The sequence below is a fragment of the Panthera tigris genome, chromosome A3 (assembly GCF_018350195.1).
Source record: "Panthera tigris isolate Pti1 chromosome A3, P.tigris_Pti1_mat1.1, whole genome shotgun sequence".
NCBI classification, from domain to species: domain Eukaryota; kingdom Metazoa; phylum Chordata; class Mammalia; order Carnivora; family Felidae; genus Panthera; species Panthera tigris.
The window spans coordinates 23164038-23184032 of NC_056662.1; the positions used below are offsets into that span (position 1 = coordinate 23164038).

General features: G+C 41.1%; 1 protein-coding gene across 3 annotated transcripts in view; it reads right to left on the minus strand.

The window, feature by feature from the left end:
• The window catches only part of CNBD2 (cyclic nucleotide binding domain containing 2), a 50776-nt gene that overhangs the window by 9039 nt on the left and 21742 nt on the right, over positions 1 to 19995 (minus strand). For all 3 annotated transcript variants that reach the window (XM_042980493.1, XM_007073633.3, XM_042980492.1), the window contains 3 exons: positions 12476 to 12590; positions 6323 to 6500; positions 3976 to 4096 (listed from right to left, as the gene is read on the minus strand). In XM_042980493.1, coding sequence (XP_042836427.1) covers positions 3976 to 4096; positions 6323 to 6500; positions 12476 to 12590 — 414 coding nt within the window. The remainder of the gene's footprint in view (positions 1 to 3975; positions 4097 to 6322; positions 6501 to 12475; positions 12591 to 19995) is intronic.

A 19995-nucleotide genomic window follows, 5' to 3' on the forward strand; every position in this document is an offset into this window, starting at 1 on the left:
GAAATATGCAAGGCTGCACTCACAGGCCAGGTGCTGGCCTCAGGAGCCCAGTGTTCAGTCCTCAGTGCCTTATTCAGAAACGTGAATGCACCGCAGTGTAGTAAACCACAAGAGGGCTGGAAACCACATCACATGAAAACTGTCTGAAGGGATGGAGGATGTTTTGACTGAATAGGAAAATAATTAATGGGGCATTGGTACTGTGCCTGGCTCCAGAAATGTTGAATGAAAAACAAAATGGCATTCTTTAAATATCTAATGGTACATCATGTGGCAAGGAAGCTGATTTCTTCTGTTTGTTCTTGGGGTTGCGGGGGGTGGGGAAAGGTTGGGGGAGGAGCTAGTTAAAAATTGCACAAGGCAGAGTTTTGCAGAACAAAAGGAGGAGCTTGGAAATATTCCATCAGCCTTGAGGGAGGGCCATGTTAGGGACTAGGCTCCCACCCAGCAGTGGCTGGCCTTCCTGCATCCAAAGACTCACAGTCCAGTGGGCAGGAGCATTAAGGCCTACTACAACATGGGGTGACAAGGGCATGAAGAGGACCCTGGAGATACTGTTAACTGAGGAACAGCAGTAAGGGCATGTCGAGAGAGCAGCTCTCTAGACTATGATGACCACACACAGGATGATGACCACACATGGGGCTTCAGAAGACAGCCCCTCCCCCAGCACACGGAGGCCCATTACTACTCACCAGAAAGCCCTCGTGCCCTCTCTTGGCTGTTCACCTGCTGCCCAGCTCCCACAATGATTAACTCGTGGCCAAACGTGTTTCATCCATATGCTCCCCACTCCCTCAACTATTGGATAGTTATATTTTTAATAGACTTTATTTTTTAGAACAATTTAGACTTAGAAGAATTGAGAAGATAGTACAGAGTTCCCATATACCCTCTACCCAGTTTCCTCTATTATTAATGTCTTACATTAGTAAAATACCTTTGTTATGGTTAATGAACCAATATCGCTGCATTATTATTAACTCAGGTCAAGGAGTTATTTGGATTTCATTTTTTTACCCAATCCTTTTCCTGTTCCAGGATCCTATGCAAGACACATGCTCCATTTATTCTCTTCTCCTTAGGTTCCTCTTGGCTGGGGCAGTTTCTCAGACTTATCTGATTTATGATGACCTTGACAGCTATTGAGGAGTACCGGTCAAGTATTTTGTATGATACCCAGCTTTTTGAATTTGTCTGATTAGTTCCCATTATTAGATGGGGATTGCGGCTTGTTGGGAAGAGGACCATGGACATAAAGTGCCATCCTCATCACATCACATTCCCGTTTCATCATATTAAGGGACATACTATCAACACAATTTAACTGTGGAGGTTGGCTAAGGTTGTATTTCTCAGGTTCCTCCACTGTAAAGTTACTCTTCCCCCTCTCCCTTTCCATACTGTACTCCTTAGAAGGAAGTCTCTATGTGCAGCCCACACCCAAGGAACGGGAGTTATCCATCCTCTGCTTTACAGCCAAGTATCTATGTAAATCATTTGGAATTCTTCTGAATGGGAGATTGGGTAAAAAAAGGAAATCCAAATAACTCCTTGACTTGAGTTAATAATAATAATGCAGCGATATTGGTTCATTAACTATAACAAAGATATTTTACTAGTGTAAGACATTAATAATAGAGGAAACTGGGTAGAGGGCATATGGGAACTCTGTATTATCTTCTCAATTCTTCTAAGTCTAAAGTCTAAGTCTAAGTCTTTATTAATTTATTCATTATACCAGTATGTACTCAGGGATATTTACTGTATACTTTGGGTTATAACCCAATACTATTTTATTTTGTCGCTCAAATTGTTCCAGCTTTGACCACTGGGAGCTCTTTCAGTTGATACCTGTGTCCCTTTGATAGGCCTGCCACAATCAATGTAGTGTTTTTGCCCAATACTTCCTTACTCCCTGGCACTACAAAATGCTCCAGGCCCATCTAGTCTATTTCCTGCCCTAGTCCTAGAATCAATCATTTTCCAAGAAGCTTGTTCCACTTTTTTATTTATCTATTTATTTACTTATAATTTTTTTTAAGAGAGAGAGGGGGTTGGGTGGGGTGGGGTGTTGGGGAGGGAGGGAGACACAGAATCCAAAGCAGGCTCTGCACTATTGCCCTATGCTGGGCTCAAATCCTCAAACCATGAGATCATGACCTGAGCCAAAGTCAGATGCTTAACTGACTGAGTCACCCAGGTGCCCCAAAACTTTGTTCCTCTTAATAAAGAATGGTATTAGAAACCAAGATCAGGGTGCTAGGAGTACTCACGGCTACTGGAGTGTCATTTCTTTTAGGCCCTGTCAGCTGACAGACCAAAAGATACATATTGATACACATATCTATAAATATTTCCACGTGTAACCATCTGTATTTATATTAAGCTACACAGGGGTTCATACTAATGTCTTCAACTAATCCATTACCACATGGATCATTCTAGCCTCCTCCTTGTTTATCTGTAAATTTCTACTCCAGTGGTGAGAAATCTGGCTGCCATGATCTGCCATTCACTTACTGAATTGATCCATTTCAGTACACAGTATCAGAACTGTTAAGCATCCACCCATGGGTAATAACTTTATCAACTAGAGTACAGCGCTCATGTGCAATTTCTTCAGCTTTCCATCTCACAGAACCCAGTCACCTCCAACGTTACATAGGTCAGCACCTTTTTCTCCCACTCTCTTCCTGAGGTTTTTTCACATGTTTGCAATACCATTAGATTCTCTGGTCATAGTCTGCATTCCCTCATGGGATCCTCTGCCTCCTAAATAACTTTTTTGCTGTTGTTTTCACAAACTGTATACATTAAGGTTCACTCTCTGTGCTGTAAAGTTCTATGGATCTTGTCAAATGCTTAAGGTTTTGTACCCAGCATTATGGTTTCATACAGAATAATTTTACTGTCCTAACAATCCTCTGTGCTTTACCTATTCATCCCTCTCCCTGAACTCCAAACCTCTGGCAACCACTGATCACTATCTCTATAGTTATCCCTTTTCCAGCATGTCATACAATTGGAATATAGAATACTTAATCTTTTCATACAGGCTTATTTCACTTAAAATAGCCATTTAGATTTCCTCCATGTCTTTTCATAGCTTGATAGTTCATTTATTTTTATCTATGAACAATATTTCATTGTATGGACCTACCAGTTTGCTTATATTAACTTGTATATTAACATACAAATTTTATAATGAGTTTGTCAACGTCCACAAAATAACTTGCTGTGGTTTTGGCCTGGATTGTATTGAATCTATACATCAAGTTGGGAAGAACTAACATGTTAACAATAGAATCTTCCAACCCATGAACATAGAATATTCCTCCATTTATTTAAATCTTCTTTAAATTTTTTCATTATAATCAATAAAGGGTTTTTTTTTTGCATATGGACCCTGAACATATTTTGTTAGATTTATACCTAAGTATTTCATTTTTGGTGTTACTATAAATGGTATTGTGTTTTTAATTTCAAATTTCAATGTTCATTGACTTATACCTTGTGATCTTGCTATAATCATTTATTCACTTCAGGAGGACTTTTTCATTTTGTTTTTTGATTCTTTGGAATTGTCTACATAGACAATCAAACACCTGCAAACAAAGACAGTTTTATTTCTTCCTCCCCAAATATGTTTGATTTCCTTTTCTTGTCTTAATGCTCTAGCTAGAACTTCCAGTACAATGCTGAACAGGAGTGGTAAGAGAGTACTACTTGCCTTGTTCCTGGATTATTTTAAAACAAGTCACAGATGTCATATCATTTTATCTGTAAGTATTTTGGTACATATCTCCTAAAAACAAGGAGTCTTAAAAAAACATAACCATAATACCATTATCATTTCTAAAAAAGTCAAAAATACTCCTTAACATCACCAAATATAGAGTGGAATGTTTTTAAACCTTTACTGCTATTACTTAACACTCCATCCCACATGAATGAGGCTCTCTGCACACTTACCACAGTTTCTCCTTCCTCTACAGTATGGATCTTGATGTAGGCGCCCACTGCAGCCTCCTCAGGGAGTTCACCATACTCAGTATTGATCATGGGACATTTGAGGGAATGTGGATGCCTAGATCTGAAATTTAACAACTTGTTAAAGAGGATTCATTTGTAACACAGCCAGTTCATGAGGTCCTGGACAGTGAGCCACCACTCTGCTGCATTTTAAGAACCTCCCCTTCCTGGAGAATTCATACCACCTCAGAAAGTGAGAAAACTCAAAATCAAGCCCTGGAAGAGTTTATGTCAAGAACTGGAGAAGCTGAATAGTGGGGAGACTTAGATGAAGAAATAGAACCCCTTTAAACACTTGAAAGCTGTTATGTGGAAGAAGGGGCTGCTGATCTTATACAGCTGAGCCAGACCTGATGGGTGAGAATTACAGGCTGGCTGACGTGTGCTCAACATGAGGAAGAAATTTCTAAGTCAGAGGTGTCCAATATAGAATAGACTGCTCTGACACAGGGTAAGCTCTATGTCCCTGGGGACACAGCACAGGTTGGGGCTGTCCTTCTTGGCAGAAAAGCAAAAAGAGATGGCTTTGTTTGTTTGTTTATTTAACAGGTTTCCTTGGGAAGCCTGTAGATACTGTATTTTGTTCATGCTGGAATTAATTTTACACAGGCAATCCTGTTGTGCTTTCTTTGGTCTTGGGCAAGGTAGAAGGAAGAGACAGGCTATGCTATCTGGATTAGAGGCAGGGAAAAATAATTATTTATCGGCTGAGAATATAGCCGATATAGTCACCCAACTCATAAACTCACCCAACACATAAACAAGGCAGCCTACAGTTCTCACCCCCCCAGGATGCATACATGAGTAGCACATGCCCAGCATGCCCTTTATTTTTCACTTCTGGGTCCAACCTGTCTGTTCTCCCTTACTGATTTACAGCAGAGGAACTGGGTCGTTCAATCCCTACTTTCCGAAGAATTAGGATTAGGACTCCCTCAGAAAGAATATCCATCAGAGGGAATAACAACTCAGAAGTCATGGGATGTTCCTTATGGAGACAGATGGGCTGGAAATGCTAATAGGCAAAGGACTTGAGTGAAGTGGTACTTGGGACAACATGGAGGTTGTGATGTTCCTATTAGTATAATTGTGATGGTTTAATTTTATATTTAATGAAGGAGAAGAGGTATGATATTGCTCTGGGTCCAGCACTGAGCTGCTTCTAGGCAGGTACCACTGAGTGTCCTTTCCTGTTCCTCAGCCTCTCTGGGTTAAGGCATAAATGCAGCCCTCATCGTGCATCCTCATTCCAGCCATGATAGTTGTACCAAAAAACAAGGCTGAGCACTAATAAGCTGCTCAGGTTTGAATCCTGGCTCTGCCACTTCCTACCTGTATGACCTCAAACCAAGTAGCTTAATCTCTCCCTGTAGCTTGGTTTTCTCACCTGACAAATGAGATGGATAACAGCACTTAATTCATAGAACTATTGTCAGGATTAAATTAGATAATCCAGTACCAGGCACAGAGTATTCTACAAGTGTCAGCTATAATTATCATTATCTCATTTAATTGCTGGCTTACAACAACGCCAAGACTTGAATCCTATTATCTACAGAAAAGGAAACTATGGCTTAGAGAGGTCAAGTCCCTTGCCCAAGTACACAGAGATAAAATAAGTGGCCAAGCCAGGACTTGAGCCTGGGTTGAACTGACTCCAAAGCCCAGGCTCTTATCTACTGCCTCCCTTAGATGGGTAGAATTTTCTGAAGAGGCTCAGAGTCAAAAAGAGCCAATAAGGGGTGCCTGGTTGGCTCAGTTGGTTAAGCATCCAACTCTTGATATCGGTTCAGGTCATGATCTCACAGTTTGTGAGATTGAGCCCTGAGTCAGGCTGTCAGTGCAGAGCCTGCTTGGGATTCTCTCTCTCCCTCTCTCCCTCCCCATCTTGCGTGCACATGCCCACACTCACTCTGGAGCGTTCTCTCTCTCAAAAACAAAACCAAACAAAACAAAAACACAATAAAACAAAAAGATCCAGTGACACGCAGACAGAATATCAGAGCCAGATCTGTCCTGCCCCTTCTTCCTCAAATAGGTTCCCTGAGAAAGGAAGTAGCTGACCACCTAAAATGGCCCTATGGGTTACAGGCAGAGAATGCAGCTCCTGGGTCTCCAATCAAGCACTTCTATAGGCTTCCTTCCGTATATACCCCAATCTTTGTGCTCGAGCTATGCCTGCTACCGCCAGCCCCTCTTCAGTATCCCTGACATTCTGTCCTTTCAAGTTCTATCTTCCTTTGCAACCAGAATCTGGGTCCTTCTATCTGCCAAGCGCTAAGCTTACTTGATCTTCGGGCCCAAGGTCTTTGGAAGAGTATTTCCTGAGGTTTTAATCCTCCTACTGAAGCTGGACCCCTGTTGCTCCCAGGCTTTCTGGAGGTGCTTAAGTTTCAGAGTACTAAAGTCCTGTACAGGATATGATTTTATCTGGAATTCCTTAAATCTCTCCACAGGAGAAGGTTCTGTTAGAGAAAGCACAGAAAAACACATTAATGGGTCTTTGCATATAGGAGGGCTTTGCTGATGATGGTGAAAGGTATGCCATCCTCACCTGCCTGGCTCGCCTGGTGCATGGGGAAATTAAGGAAAATAGAAAATACTGTGGTCTCCATGTATTGTCCCTTTGTGCCAGGCCCTTAGCAGAGCTTGCACATACATTACATCCAGACAACTGTCACTGGCTCCATTTAAGAAATAAAATTATCAGCAGAGATGGGGCACCTGGGTGGCTCAGTCGGTTGAGCATCTGACTCATGATTTTTGGCTCAGGTCATGATCTCACACTTCATGGGATCGAGCTCCATGTCTGGCTCCATGCTATCAGCAGAGCTTGCTTGGGATTCTTGCCCTCTCTCTGCTCCTGCCCTGCTCACTCATGCACGTGCACACTCTCTCTCAAAAATAAATAAATGAACTTTAAAAAAAAATGAACAGCAGAGAGTTGAGGTCACCCAGGAAAGGGCTGAAGCTTAGAACTGAACTCAAATCTACCTGATTTAAATCTCATGTCTTTACAAGGGGGCCTGGGTGGCTCGGTCCATTAAGCATCTGACTTTGGCTGAGGTCATGATCTCATGGTTCAAGAGTTGGAGCTCCACATCAGGTGGACATGAGTTCCACATTGGGTAAATGCAAGCCCTTCTTCTCCTTCTCTTTCTCTCTCCCACTCTGCCTCTTGTGGGACTGATTCTCTCTTCCCCTTGCTCACTTGTGCTCTCTTTCTCTTAAAAAAAAAAAAAAAAAGAACAGCTTCTGTCTTTCCACCAACAGATCATATGATCGTATTTATCTGGGACTGGGGACAGAGGCAGCAATAAAAGATAAATAAATGACGAGCCATAGAATCTTGGATGAGGTAATTTTCCAGCACCCTCATAGGATTATTATAAGAATTACAGATAGGAGCGCCTGGGTGGCTCAGTCGGTGAAGTATCCGACTTCAGCTCAGGTCATGGTCTTATGGTCATGCCCATACGTGCCCATATGATTCAAGCCCAACGTCAGGCTCTGTGCTGACAACTCAGAGCCTGGAGCCTGCTTCAGATTCTGTCTCTGTCTCTCTGCCCCTCCCCACTCACACTCTGTCTCTCTCACTCTCAAAAATAAACATTTAAAACAATTAAAAAAAAAAAGAATTAGATAAAGTATGTGCTACACCCTGCACAGTGCACTTAATATCCCCTCTATGAGAGTTAACAAGATCACCAAGAGAATACTACTCAGAAATAAAAAGGAGGAAACCAACTACTCAGAACACAATGCTGAATGAAAAGAAGCTAGGCACAAAAGAGTACATATTGTATGGTTCCATTTATATGAAACCCTAGGAAAGATAGATCTAACCTATTGCAATAGAAAGCAGATCAGTGGTCACCTAGGGTCGAGATGAAGGGTAGGAATTTACTGGGAAAGGACACAAGGGAAATTTTGGGGGGATGGAAATATTCTGTAACTTGACTGTCGCAATTACCACAGATATAAATTTGTCAAAATTCATTGAACTACACATTTAAAATGTGTGCATTTTATTGTTTGAAAATTAAATATCTGTAACTTTGATTTTAAAGATAGATCTCCTAGGGCACCTGAGTGGCTCAGTCGATTAAGCCTCTGACTTTGGATCAGGTCATAATCTCACAGCTGGTGAGTTCAAGTCCCACATCAGGTTCTCTGCTGTCAGCATGAAGCCCACTTGGGATCCTCTGTCCCCCTCTCTCCCTGCCCCTCCCCAACTTGCACACATGTGCACTCACATGTGTGTGCACTCTATCCCTCTCTCAAAAATAAATAAACATGAGGAGCACCTGGGTGGCTCAGTCGGTTAAGCATCTGACTTGAGCTTAGGTCATGATCTCGCAGTCTGTGAGTTCAAGCCCCACGTCAGGGTCTCTGGTGACAGCTCAGAGTCTGGAGCCTGCTTTGGATTCTGTATCTCCCTCCCTCTCTCTCTGCCCCTCCCCTGCTTGGGCTCTGCCCCTCCCCCCCCCACCTCCCTCTCTCTCTCTCTCTCTCTCTCTCTCTGAAAAATAAAATAAAAATAAACATTAAAAACTTTTTAAATAAACATATATATATATATATATTAAGGGTGCCTAGGTGGCTCCGTCAGTTAAGCAGCTGACTTTCAGCCCAGGTCATGATCTCACAGTTGGTTTATGGGTTCAACCCCGGCATGGGGCTCTCTGCTGTCAGTACAGAGCCCACTTCAGAACCTCTGTCTCCTTCTCTGTATGCTCTTGAATGCGTGCTCTCTCAAAAGTAAATAAACATTTTAAAAAATTTTAATAACAAAATAAAAACAGATCTTCAGTGTTAGAGTCAACTATTAAAATTAATGTTAATAGAAATAATTCCAAAATCTATAAAGAATAGGCCTAGATTAGCAGAGAACATACAAAAAGCCCTGAATAAACCTTTTTACAAGGCTTTTTTGTCAATATCTATCAATATTTTAAGTGTGCATGGCCAGCATGCACTGGATCAATTACTCGATTCAGTAATTCTAAGATTTTATACAATGTTGCCTTGTACACATATGCAAAGATAAATACACGATGAAATTCACCACATTAGGGTAATAGTGAAAAATTGGAAATAACTCAAAATATCTGTAAAAGGTCATTGCTTTAATAATTGTGGTATATACATACAGTAGGATAAAACTCAGCTATTAAGAAACACAGATATAAAAAAAAAAAAAGAGAAAGAAAGAAACACAGATCTAGACTTCTGCTTCCAGCCAAATGAATTAACAAGGACTAGACTTACTCTCCCACCTGAAACTACTTTAAAAAACCAGCATAAATGTATGAAAAAAATGGCTTTCAAGATATTGGGCATCAGGCCATGAAGAACAATCATCCCTGTAAGATAGAAAACAAATGGGGTGAGCCCTACTATTGCCCTAGTTTACTGCCTAGAGCTTTTGGAGGTTTTCTGGGCCATGTTGCAGGGAGGGGGAACCCAGGTGGATCCCATAAGCTTCCCTGAATTGATGAGACAGAACTGAGAATCTAGAGAGGACAAGACAGCAAGAGTTCACAAAGCAGAGTACCAGAGAGCACAGAGATGCACAAAGAAAGAACTCTGAAGATCAAGGTATAATAAATGGAAACACAATGCATGTTTATGGGTTGGAAGACTGAGTACTGTTAAGATTTCAATACCACTCAGATGGAGGTACAGATTCAATGCAATCCCTATTGAAACGCCAATGACCCAAATGACACGGCACCTGGGTGGCTCAGTCGGTTAAGCATCCAACTTTGGTTCAGGTCATGATCTCATGGTTCATGAGTTCGAGCCCTGCATCAGGCTTTCTGCTGTCAGCACAGAGCCCACTTCAGATCCTCTGTCCCCCTCTTTCTCTGCACCTCTCCTGCTTGTGCTTTCTCTCTCTCTCTCTCAATTTTTTTAAAAAAAAATCCCAATGACTTTTTTGCAGAAATAAAAAAAAATCCTAAAATTCATATGAAATCTCAAGGGACCCCAGATAGCCAAAACAATTTTGAAAAAGAACAAAGCAGAAGGGCTCACACTTCCTGATTTCAAAACTTACTACAAAACTACAGTAATCAAAGCAGTGTAGTATTGGCATAAAGACAGACATATAAGCCAAAAGAATGAAATAAAGGCCCAGAGATAAACCCTCAGATATATGGTCAAATGATTTTAGCCAAGGGTGCCAAGACTATTCAATGGGGGAAAGAACAGTCTTTTCAATAAATGGTGCTGGGAAAATTGAATATCCACATGCACAAGAATGAATTTAGATGCTTACCTCATACCACATATAAAAATTAACTCAAAATGGATCAAAAACCTAAATGTAAGGCCTAAAACTATAAAACTCTCAAAAGAAAACATAGGGCAAAAGCATCACAACATTGGATTTGGCAGTGATTTCTTGGATACATACTAAAGGCACTGGCAATAAAAGAAAAAAATGGACAAATTGGACTTTATGAAAATGTAAAAAATTTGTGCAAAAGACAATATCAGCAGAGTAAAAAGGCAGTCCATGGAATGAGATAAAATATTTGTAAACCACATAACTGATAAGGGATTGATATCCAGAATATACAGGAAATTCCTAAAACTTAACAAAAAAACAGACAAGCAGATTTTAAAATGGGCAGAGAACTTGCATAGACTTTTCTACAAAGAAGATATATGAATGGACAATAAACACATAAAAAATGATAATAATAATTAGTAGGGAAATATAAATCAAAACTACCAAGATACTATCTCATATCCATTAGGATCAATATCATTTAAAAAAACAACAACAACAAAGAGGGGCACCTGGGTGGCTCAGTTGGTTAAGCATTCAACTCTCGATTTCAGTTCAGGTCATGATCTCATGGTTTGTGAGTTCCAGCCCTGTGTAAGGCTCTGTGCTGACAGTACAGAGCCTGCTTGGAATTCTCTCTCTCCTTCTTTCTCTGCCCCTTCCCTGTGTGCATGCATGTGCACTCTCTCTCTCTCTCTCTCTCTCTCTCTCTCTCAAAAATAAACATTAAAAAAACCCAGAAAAAAACAAGTGCTGCTGAAGATGTGGAGAAATTGGAACACTTGTGCATTGTTGGCAGGAATGTAAAATGGTGCAGCCACTATGGAACACAGAATGGAGATTCCTTAAAAAGATTAAAAATGGAATTACCATATGACCCAGCAATTCCACTTCCGGATGTATATTCAAAAGAAAACGGTCTCAGATAACTGTACACTCATGCTCATTATTCACTATTCGCTAAAATGTGGACGTAACTCAAGTGTCCATCGATGGATGAATGGATAAACAAAATGTGATATATATATATACAATTGAATATTATTCAGGCTTAAAAAGGAAGGAAATTCTGACACACTACAATATAGATGAAGCTTGAGGGCATTATGCTAAGTGAAATAAGCTAATCACAAAAAGACAAAAACTGTATGCTTCCACTTATATGAGGCACTTAGAGTAGTCAAAAGCATAAAGATAGACAGTAGAATGGTGGTTGCCAGAGGCTAGGGGGAGGAGGAAACGATCAGTTATTGTTTAGTAGGTATAGTTTCAGTTTTACAAAATGAAAAAAGTTAAAGAAATGGATGGTGGTGGTGGCTGTACAATATTATGAAGATATTTAATACCACTGAATTGTATGTTTAAAAATGGTTCAGAAAATTTTATGCTATGTGTATTTTGCCACAAAAAATAAATTTTGGGTAAAAAATGTTATGGGATGCAGCTTTTTCTCTGGTGGATTGGCAGTGGAAAAGAGAGGGAAAAAAACTGACATGAGAAGAGAAATGACATTTCCTGAGCACTAACAGGCCCTGTCCATACACAATCTGATTCAGCTTCCCTAGTAACCCCTGTGATAAAGATAACAAACATCTACTATACACTAATGCAGGCAGTGTTCTAAGAGCTTTATATATCCATTTGCTTAATTTCATAACAAGCCTATGAACTTGTTTTATAGAGTCTGAGGGAACTGATCCACAGGGACACAGTCACTTGCCCAGTATCACACAGCCCATAAGAGGAGGACCCTGGATTCAAACACAAGCAGTTTGGCTCCCGGGTCTATGCTCCTAACCATGACACGACCATGACAGATATGAAGAAACCAGGCCTAGACCATTTAAGTACTCATCAGAGTCACTCAGCTAATCAGTGAGATTCAAACCCAGCTCAGTCAAGCTCCAGGCTCCTTTCCACCCCTCTCCCTCAAAGGGAAAGCCTAAAAAGGAGGAGCTGGAGGGGGGGCAGGAGCCTCTCCTGGCAGGGCCATGTGGGCCACGTTTGCACAGCTGGGAGAAGAGGGGATCAAACCAGACATCCTGCAGGGCCTTTCTAGCTCTAGAGGTCTAAGATTCTATGGGCTGAGAACTGGAAGCAGAAGGGCCCAGGCGCCCCCTGCTGTGCGCAGCTGCCAGTTACCATTGAGGTGGGTCTTCAGAGATGTGTCGTCTATCAGCTCCAGATGCTGCCAGATCCACTTGTAGTAGAAAGGCGAGGTCCCAAGGTCTATCAGACGCAGGACTTCACAGCTGCCCTGGAAACATCAAGGGACACTAACAATGGGGCTAACTCCTGAGGCTCCAGGCAGGCCAGGCTTTGAAGATAAGCTCTCTCTATTGCATCTTACCCCCAGTTTACTTGGCTTAATGCAAGTGGTTTCGGGTTCCTTTTTCTTTTTTTCTTTCCTTCTTTTTTTTAATGAAAATGTTATGTACTCATCACAAGTTCAAATAGCTAAATAGGCATAAGAACTAAATAAATGTTGGCATTGGGAGAAAAATCACCATAGAGAATATGATTGGGACAGTTGGGTGAAAATAATCACTTAAGGGGTGGTTCAGTCGGTTGAGTGTCCGACTTCGGCTCAGGTCATGATCTCATAGTTTGTGATTTTGAGCCCCATGTCAGGCTCTGTGCTGACAGCTCAGAGCCTGGAGCCTGTTTTCGATTCTGTGTCCCCCTCTCTCTGACCCTCTCCCACTCATGCTCTGTCACTCTCTCTCAAAAATAAATAAACATTAAAAAAATTTTTTAAAGAAAATAATCCCTTAAGTATATAGGGGTAAGTGAGTTTAACAAATGATACTTAACTCTCAAATGATTCAGGCAGAGAAATAGAGAGAGAGAGAGAGAGAGAGAGAGAAGCAAATGTGGCAAAATGTTAGCAATTGGTGAATCTGGATGAAGTTTATACAGGAATTCTTTGCACTGTTCCTGCAAATTTTCTATAAATTTAAAACCATTCCAAAATTAAGTTTTAAAAATATTCAAACCAAACAGAAGAGCATAAAGAAAGTCAAAACTATTTTCATCCTAACACCCAGAAATAACAAGTAGCATTTTGGTGAATATTGTTTCAAACTTTTCTCTGTAAACATAATACATTAGTATTTTTTTTCATAAATGAGTCTCTTTATGTAAATAGATCATTGTAACCTTTTTTAAGAACTCAATAATATATCAAGGACATCATTTCATGCCAAGTAATATGGTAACATTATTATTTTTAGTGATTGCATATTATTCTATGTATGCCATAACTTACATACAATTTAAAATAGGAACTAGTTGAGCAAAAGAAGTCAGACACAAAGAACACATTCTGTATGATTTCATTTATATGAAGTTCAAGAATAGGTAAAAGGGCGCCTGGGTGGCTCAGTCAGTTAAGTGTCCGACCTCAGCTCAGGTCATGATCTTGCAGTTCGTGGGTTTGAGCCCCGCGTTGGGCTCTGTGCTGACAGCTCAGAGCCTGGAGCCTGCTTTAGATTCTGTGCCTCTCTCTCTCTGCCCCTCCCCTGCTCATGCTCTGTCTCTGTCTCTCAAAAATAAATAAATGTTAAAAAATTTTTTTTAAAAAGAACAGTCAAAAGTAATCTTCTGACTTTGTGGTTATCTTTGGTTGGGGGGGTAGGAGTTGGCCTGGGAAAGTGTACAAGGGAGCTTTCTAGGGTACTAGAAATGATCTCTATCTTGATTTGGGTGATGCTTACACAGATATATACATATATAACAATTCACTAAGCTGTAAAGTTTAGATTTCTTTATCGCACACATGTTACACCTCAAGGAAATATTTTTGAAGATTAATATTCAGTTCTTTCTGTCAGTATTATATATATAATTCTGATCTTGTTCAGGACAGTAAAATCTCCAGTTTACAAAACTCACCGCCTTTCCAAACTCTCCTGCACTGGGGGTAGCAGTGACCCCATTCTGGCTACTGACATATAAGTGGAAGGCTGATGGATAAAACTCCCTGGAAACCTGTGGTTGTCCTTCCCCCTTACCTCTGCATAAAACTCACATGTGATGGCTGGAGGTGAAATAGTCACATCGTGACCATTAGGATGAAAGCTATATGCTGTGGACGATGAGGGGAGATGCTAGAAGGGAACTGGGGTCTTGAAGATTTCCCCAAACAGCTGTTCTAGCCCTGGATTGCTTAATTCTAGCCTCTCTACTGCAAGACAAAAGGAAATTACTATTCACTAAGCCACTGCAGTTGGGTTTCTGTGACAGCAACTTTAACTGATAATCTTGTACACACATCTTAATGCCTAGAGTGGTCATTTAGTTCACAAATCTCAAGTTCTCCCCCTAAGCATAAGTCAGGATTGTTTTTTTTTTTTAATCAGATATGGCCTTCTTACTTGCATTGGCCACTTTCCTAAGCAAAGTGACTCTGATAATGTGAGTGGAAACGTTAACAGCCCATGCTTGATTCTCAACATTACCTTCCCCTGTCCTATGGACCATGGAAGCATAGGTGAAGATAGTCGCCAGTGGCCTGGGTCCCTGAGTGACCATAGAAAGCAAGACCTCCTGCTGATCAAGCAGTGGGGACGAAGGAATGCATCTTTGTTAGTTAATCCACTGAGATTTGAGGATTGCTTAGAATTGCAACAAAACCTTGTTTATCCTAATATAATGTGCATGTTTGATTATCCTTTGGGATTGTTTCCTACTAGCATGTATGTTTTAAATGTTGACACACATTGCCAAACTGCCTTGCAGAAATGTTAGTTTACACTCTCTCCAACAGTGTATAACAGAGCCTGTTGTGTCTTTGTATTACATTGAAAGCTGGGTTTTCACAATCTTTTTTATTTTTTCTAATCTGGTAGAAAAGATATGTCATTTTCTTTTTTATTTCATATCTTTATAAAACATTACCTTTTTTTAGTAGGAACTGTAAGAGACACATTATACTTAAGGTTCAAGCTCAACTACTGTTGAAGAGGAAAGAGAAGGGATAAGACATTTATTAAGCCCTTATGATATGCCAGGTGTTGGTCTTGGAGGCTTAGTGAACATTTACTCAACATTTATCAACAAGGACTACAGGTGCCAGAGAAACACAGGTGAACATTTTCTTCTCAGGCTCTCGTGGGTGTTTAACCCCATCTGTACCTGTGTAGAAAACAATTTCACCATGTGTCCCCAAATGATAAATTGTTCCAAATGAATTGGTTATGGGCATTAACTATGTTTTCTAAGCCAATAGGAAATCACCTTCCCTAACTTTCCCAGGTCCCCAGGACACCCAGGCCCCTCCCTGCTATCACCCTCCAGTGGCCATGTTCGTGAACTACAGGGGTCGGGACCTCCCAGTCTCAGATGAATGAATGTTCTAGCAGCTGGCCTGGCAGGAAATGAAAATGGGACAAAAGAGCAATCCCTTTAGAAAGGGCAGGTGCTTTTCAACTCCAGCCAGAGGGGGCCACATCACAATACAGCCTGGTGTTGCCTGATCTTCTGAATATTCAAAAGAAGCCAGAAATCCGAAATTTTATTTACAATCGTCACAATAACGATTAAATCAACTTTCAATAAAACACTGTAAAGGACAGATCAAACTCACCTACCAGCCAAGATGCTCCCTCCTTGCTGTCACTTTGTAACATCTGCATTATTTTTCTCAGAATGAAGTTCAAGAGCGCCTGCATTAGATTCACCCTCTACGCTTATTCAAATGCAGATGGCCAGGTTAATGAATAAGAATCTCTGGGGTCTGGCAGAAATTTGCCTTTTTAGGAAGCCCCCTAAGTGTTCTTCATGCTTACTCAAATCTGGAAAAACTCTTTCCTTAAGTCAGAGTTCTCCACGTTTAATGTGCATCAGAATCACCTGGAAGGCTTGTCAAGACAGATTACTGAGCCACCACCTCTGAGTTTTGGATTGAACAGCTCTTGGGTAGTCCTGAGAATCTGCATTGTTAGTAACTTCCCAGGTGATACAGATGCTGCTGATTCAGTGACAATACTTAGAACCACTGAACTCGAGGATGAATGTGAACCGAGTAAATCTGGGCTAGACTAACTCTCATCCTTATAACAGACTTTATGAGGTAAGTAGTTCATTCTGTCTTATGGACAAAGAAATGGAGGCTAACACAGACTAAGAACTTTCTGCCGGTCAAGATGTAATCATTTGATTAGAGCAAGTCTTGCAGATGTCAGGGAGGAGGAGGAATTGCAAAATATTCAGGCTGGCCTTCAGGGTTTGGCACTACCATTCTCTCTTCTAGGTTCTCCCTGCTCTCCTCACATGACCATCCTTTGGGTCAGATCCTGTGCATCCAATCCCTTATAGTGTAGAGGCTGCAAGCCAAACACTCCCAAACATCTCCGAAGCCCCCTCGCACCTAAGAAGTTATTTGGGTTCCACTGCCCAGATGCACTTGGGCAAGGCTTGGTTTTGGACTGCAGGATATCTACTGTGTTTGTGGAGGCAGTGGCTACGGACGTGGCTTCCTGAATGTGGCAGGAGCAGCAGCACCTGTGACTGTCCAGTTCTGGACTCTGACTTGGGGTCACGTGGGGGTCATGTTCAGTTGAAGTTCTGTTCCTTCAGGCCTCCCCCTCACCAGTAAATCTGTTAGCCATTCAACATCCTGCAATAACTCCCCTTCTGCTTATGTTAAGCTAGTCTTGACTCCCTACTCTGGGACTGAACCCAAAATTAACAACACAAACACACCCCTAGTGATAAGTTTAATAATCGGCTCTCTGGAAAAATGTATGCATGTCTATAAATCTTACTCTTATAAAGGGTGTGTTACACACAATTTAGAAATAATAAAATATACTGTACTCTTATTGAAAGTTCCTATATATAAGGGTGCCTGACTGGCTCAGTTGGTAGAGCATGCGGCTCTAGATCTCAGGGTCCTGAGTTCGAGCCCCACATTGGGTGTGGAGCCTGCTTAAAATAAAATTTTTTTAAAGAGGTTGCATATAGCCAATGGATTCTCACAGAAGACTGTTGTGGGCTCTGGCTGAATTATTGTAACCAGGGCCAATCTATAGTCACAAGTCAACTGTGATTTGACAAATTAAGTTGCATCCAATCCACACTTCTCCCAATACATTTTTAAAAAGTCTTTTTTAGAGTCAATTTTTAAGAGACAGAGAGAGACAGAGTGCAAGTGGGGGAGGGGCACAGAGAGAGAGGGAGACACAGAATCCGAAGCAGGCTCCAGGCTCTGAGCTGTCAGCACAGAGTCTGATGCAGGGCTGGAACGCACAAACCACAAGATCATGACCTGAGCAGAAGTCAGATGCTTAACCAACTGAACCAGCCCCCCGATATATTTAATATTATTAAGAATAGTTTGTAATCTACTGGCAAACTACTTCTCACCTTTGTATAAATTATGTTCATTAAATGGAAACCTTCTTTAGTTTTAGTGCTACACATACCAGAATGTTGCTTGTTCATCAACAATGTAACTTCTCTGATGAATCTATGATGAATAGTTTATTTTAATTTTTTAAAGTTTATTTATTTATTCTGAGAGAGAGAGTGTGTGTGTGAGCAGAGGAGGGTAGAGATAGGGAAGGAGAGAATCCCATGTAGGCTCCACACTGTCTGTGCAGAGCCCACCGTGGGGCTCACTCTCACAAACCGTAAGATCATGACCTCAGCCGAAACTAAGAGTCAGATGCTTAACTGACTAAACCACCCAGGCACCCCTATGTAATTTCATTTTTAATAACTATTGTATTTATTATCTTGGAAAATTCCTGAAAACTTAATCAGCTCTCACAGCCCAGTAAGAGCCAGCTCCAGCACACAACCAATCTTGCCCCCTTCTTTTGTTTAACTGCCCAATACTTCAAGGCTCAACTCCTGCCTCACCTCCTTCAGGAAGCCTTCCTTACAACCTCCAGCCTTAAGAGAGATTCCCCCTCTTGAGTCCCTAGAACTCAAAAAGTTTGTGCTAATCACTTGGTAGTTGGCATAGACAATTTTGTCTCTGCTCAGAACCTAATGGAAGAGACATATAAACAGAGAGAAACAGTCTTTTCCATCTTCATCTCCCTCCAGAGCATGAATCAACCTTTGCACAAACTCAACAAATGTCTGCTAGCTTAATATGAGCAACAGATATATGGGAGATACTAAAAGTTTGGATGGCCTTTCTTAAGGTATCTTAACCTCAACTTCCTCATTTGTAAACTTGGAATAATAATATCTTCCTCAGGAGCGCCTGGGTGGCTCAGTCAGTTGAGCATCCAACTCTTGATTTTGGCTCAGGCCATGATCCCAGGGTTGTGGAATCAACCCCTGCATTGGGCTCCACACTGAGCATGGACCCGCTTAACATCCTCCCTCTCTCTCTCTCTGCCCCTCTCCCCTACTTGTGGACTCTCTCTCCCAAATTAATAATAATAATTATTATTATAATAAATATCTTCCTGATAGAGCTATAGTGAAATGGTACTATGTACACAGTTATTCATCAAAACACTGTTTGAAATAGCAAAAGATTGGGGCAACCTAAATATCCATCAATAAGGAACTGGTTAGATAAATTCAAGTACAAGCATACAGTGAAACCCTGCACAAGTGGTAAAAAAGAACAAGTGGGTTCTTTATGTACTGATATGGAACAATCTACAGAAACACTCTTGAAACAGCAAAGTGAAGAACAGCCTGCATAATTCGACGTCATTTATGAAAACAAGGAAAAAATATACACATGCATTTGCCTCTATACACAAAGAATAGATGCAGGACAGACACATGAGAAAGCAGTGACAATGACTGCCTCTGGGGAGGAATACTAGGTGGCAGGGGGAAAGAGGTGAGAGGGAAACATTACTCTTTTAAACCTTTTGAATTTCAAACCATATGCATGTATTACCTGTTCCAAAATAAACAAACAAACAAAAATTAACAATACTAGTAGAACCCGTGGCACAGGAGCAAAGGGCCTCAAAAAAATGGTAGTTCTCATGGTGATCATGAAAACTACTGAGGGGTTGAGCAGAGTCAACAACTGACAGAAAGATCGACTCAAACTGCAAATCCCAGCTCCTGAGAAGAGCTTTAGATAGTCAGACAGATCTGTATTGAACCTGGCTTCTGCCCCTCATCGACTATGTGATCTTGGAGGAGCCACTTCACCTTCCTATGCCTCAGTTTCCACCTCTGTACGATGGGAATAGCAACACTACCAACCTCCATTGGGCTGCTGTGAGGCCAAAATGAAATAAAGCATTCGAAGCACACAACCTGGGACATAGTATGCACTCAATAAATGTTAGATTTTCTTTTTATTATCAACCAACACAGAAGTTGGCACAAGACAAAAAGCAATTCACAAAAGACAAAATTCAGACAGTAAACAAACATGAGTAATCTCACTAGGAATCAGGAAAAATGTAAATTAAATCCTCAATAAGGTGGCATTATAAAATTGATGGGGCGCGTAGGTGGCTCTGTCGGTTAAGCGTCCAACTTTGGCTCAGGTCATGATCTCATGGTTCGGTTCGTGAGTTCGAGCCCTGCATCGGGCTCTGTGCCGACAGCTTGGAGCCTGGAACCTGCTTCAGATTCTGTGACTCCCTCTCTCTCTGCCCCTCCCCCACTCGCACTCTGTCTCTGTCTCTCTCAAAAATAAATAAAACGTTAAAAAAAATGTAAAAGAA